The following is a 1,867-nucleotide window of genomic DNA, read 5'->3' on the forward strand; positions in this document are numbered from 1 at the left end:
TGGTCCACGGACTCCGCAGCGCCACAGAACAAGCAGTTGGGCTGGGAGTCCGTGAACCACCGCAATCTGCGGTTGCAGGGGGCTGCTGCGTGCAGCACCCTCCACCCCAGATCCCCGAGAGAAAGGGGGAGGACTCCCGCGTAGAGAGCCCTCCACTGGGGATCCCCACCGCCCGGTGGCAAATGGGCACGCCAAGGCATGAATGTCCGGTTATATTTTTTTTTAATTAAACAAATTACAAAAACAGTTTACAACAAACAGTTACATTCTTTTTTTTTCTTTTTATTTTTTTCCCCTTTCTTTTTTAACCCCCACACTACCACCTAAGTGCGGTAGTGCTTATTTTATCCCCAGCACCCATGGTGTGTGTGTGTGCAGGTGTGAGACACAGTGAAAGACACAAAGTGCACGAATCTTTATTCAAATTCCACCACCAGGAAGATAGGAAAACACCCGGGTGGCCAGTGACAAGCACTGCCCTTCACATCAAGGGACAGATGTCCTGGTTATATATTTTTTTTTGCACCAATCTTTATTCAATTTCCACCACCAGGAAGATAGGAAAACACCCGGTGGCCAGTGACAAGCACTGCCCTTCACATCAAGGGACAGTGCTGTGTGATCAAAACAGTGAAGGGGAGGGTAGGGACTAAATCAAAATAGAATTGGAGGGGGACACTCCTGTTTATTTTTTATTTATTTATTTATTTATATATTTATTCTTTTTATTCAATTTCCACCACCAGGAAGATAAGAAAACACCCGGGTGGCCAGTGACAAGCACTGCCTTTCACATCAAGGGACAGATGTCCTGGTTATATTATTTTATTAAACAAATTACAAAACAGTTTACAAAAAACATTAACAGCTGTACATAAGAGACAGCAATTTTACAAGGGAGAGGAGCAGCAAAGCTAGGCCCCGAACCCTACCGTTCAACCATTTTACAGGGAGAGGAGGACAAACCTCAAATCCCAGTTCCACATGTGACAAGACAGTGACAATGACATTTATACATTAGACAATAATGTCCTGGTTATATTTTTTTTTGAGATGTAACAGAGGTATTTATTTTGAAAGTGTTTTAGAAAATAAAATAAAAATGCATTAAGAATAATTTTGAATCATAACCATGACTGGTCCCTCATACTGTAATAGATTAATTTATTTAACGCTTTTCTGGTAGTCTTTAGCTGAATATTTCTCTCGATGTCTTTTAGATATGTGCACTGAATTCATTCACTTGGATTCTGGATGACAATTAAAAGGTATTCTTTATCTGGAGCAACCATTATCTCATGTTTTTTTGATCGGACCCGTAAGAAAGTCAAATCATTCTGTGGATCAATATCTCGGACAGTGCTTCTGGCTTTCATGGCAAGTTGATGGAACAGGCCTGCATATTGCACTGTGGTGGAGTTATCCAGGGTTGTCCTTATGGGAATTCCTTCTGAGTTCACAACTATAGTTCCAATCACACCTTTGTGAGATTGAATCCTCTTCAGAGTTTCCTCTACCTCACTCATCGTCTCTGTCTGAGGGTCCCGGCCACCGACAAACGCAAGTCAGCAACAACCGGTTGCTAACAACCTACAGCACCTGGTATTCCCAGGCGGTCTCCCATCCAAGTACTAACCAGGCCTGAGTCTGCTTAGCTTCCGAGATCAGACGAGATCGGGCGTTTTCAGACTAGTATGGCCGTAGGCGCTGGCCCCTGCCTTTTCTCCCTACTTCAAGGCGTGCTGGCCAGCCACATTTTCTTTCTTGCTCTTTCTCTTTATCCCCTTTGGCTTTTTTTTCTCTTTTCTCTTTGCTCTGCCTCCTCCGTGCGTGCTTCCCTCCCTCCGTCCCTCCAGCTGCCTTCCAG

At 44.1% G+C, this 1,867-nt stretch overlaps 2 protein-coding genes and 1 non-coding gene across 3 annotated transcripts in view; 1 reads left to right on the forward strand and 2 right to left on the reverse strand.

The window, feature by feature from the left end:
- The window catches only part of veph1 (ventricular zone expressed PH domain-containing 1), a 250,025-nt gene that overhangs the window by 46,029 nt on the left and 202,129 nt on the right, over positions 1-1,867 (forward strand). The window lies entirely within an intron of this gene.
- Positions 1,042-1,579, reverse strand: LOC122555910 (dynein light chain roadblock-type 2). The gene has a single exon (XM_043702176.1). It carries the CDS (start codon positions 1,524-1,526, stop codon positions 1,236-1,238), a length of 291 nt encoding a protein of 96 aa, XP_043558111.1. The 5' UTR covers positions 1,527-1,579; the 3' UTR covers positions 1,042-1,235.
- On the reverse strand, positions 1,588-1,706 carry LOC122556393. The gene has a single exon (XR_006313512.1). It is a non-coding gene; the product is annotated as a 5S ribosomal RNA (ribosomal RNA).

The sequence above is a fragment of the Chiloscyllium plagiosum genome, chromosome 13 (assembly GCF_004010195.1).
Source record: "Chiloscyllium plagiosum isolate BGI_BamShark_2017 chromosome 13, ASM401019v2, whole genome shotgun sequence".
NCBI classification, from domain to species: Eukaryota; Metazoa; Chordata; class Chondrichthyes; order Orectolobiformes; family Hemiscylliidae; genus Chiloscyllium; species Chiloscyllium plagiosum.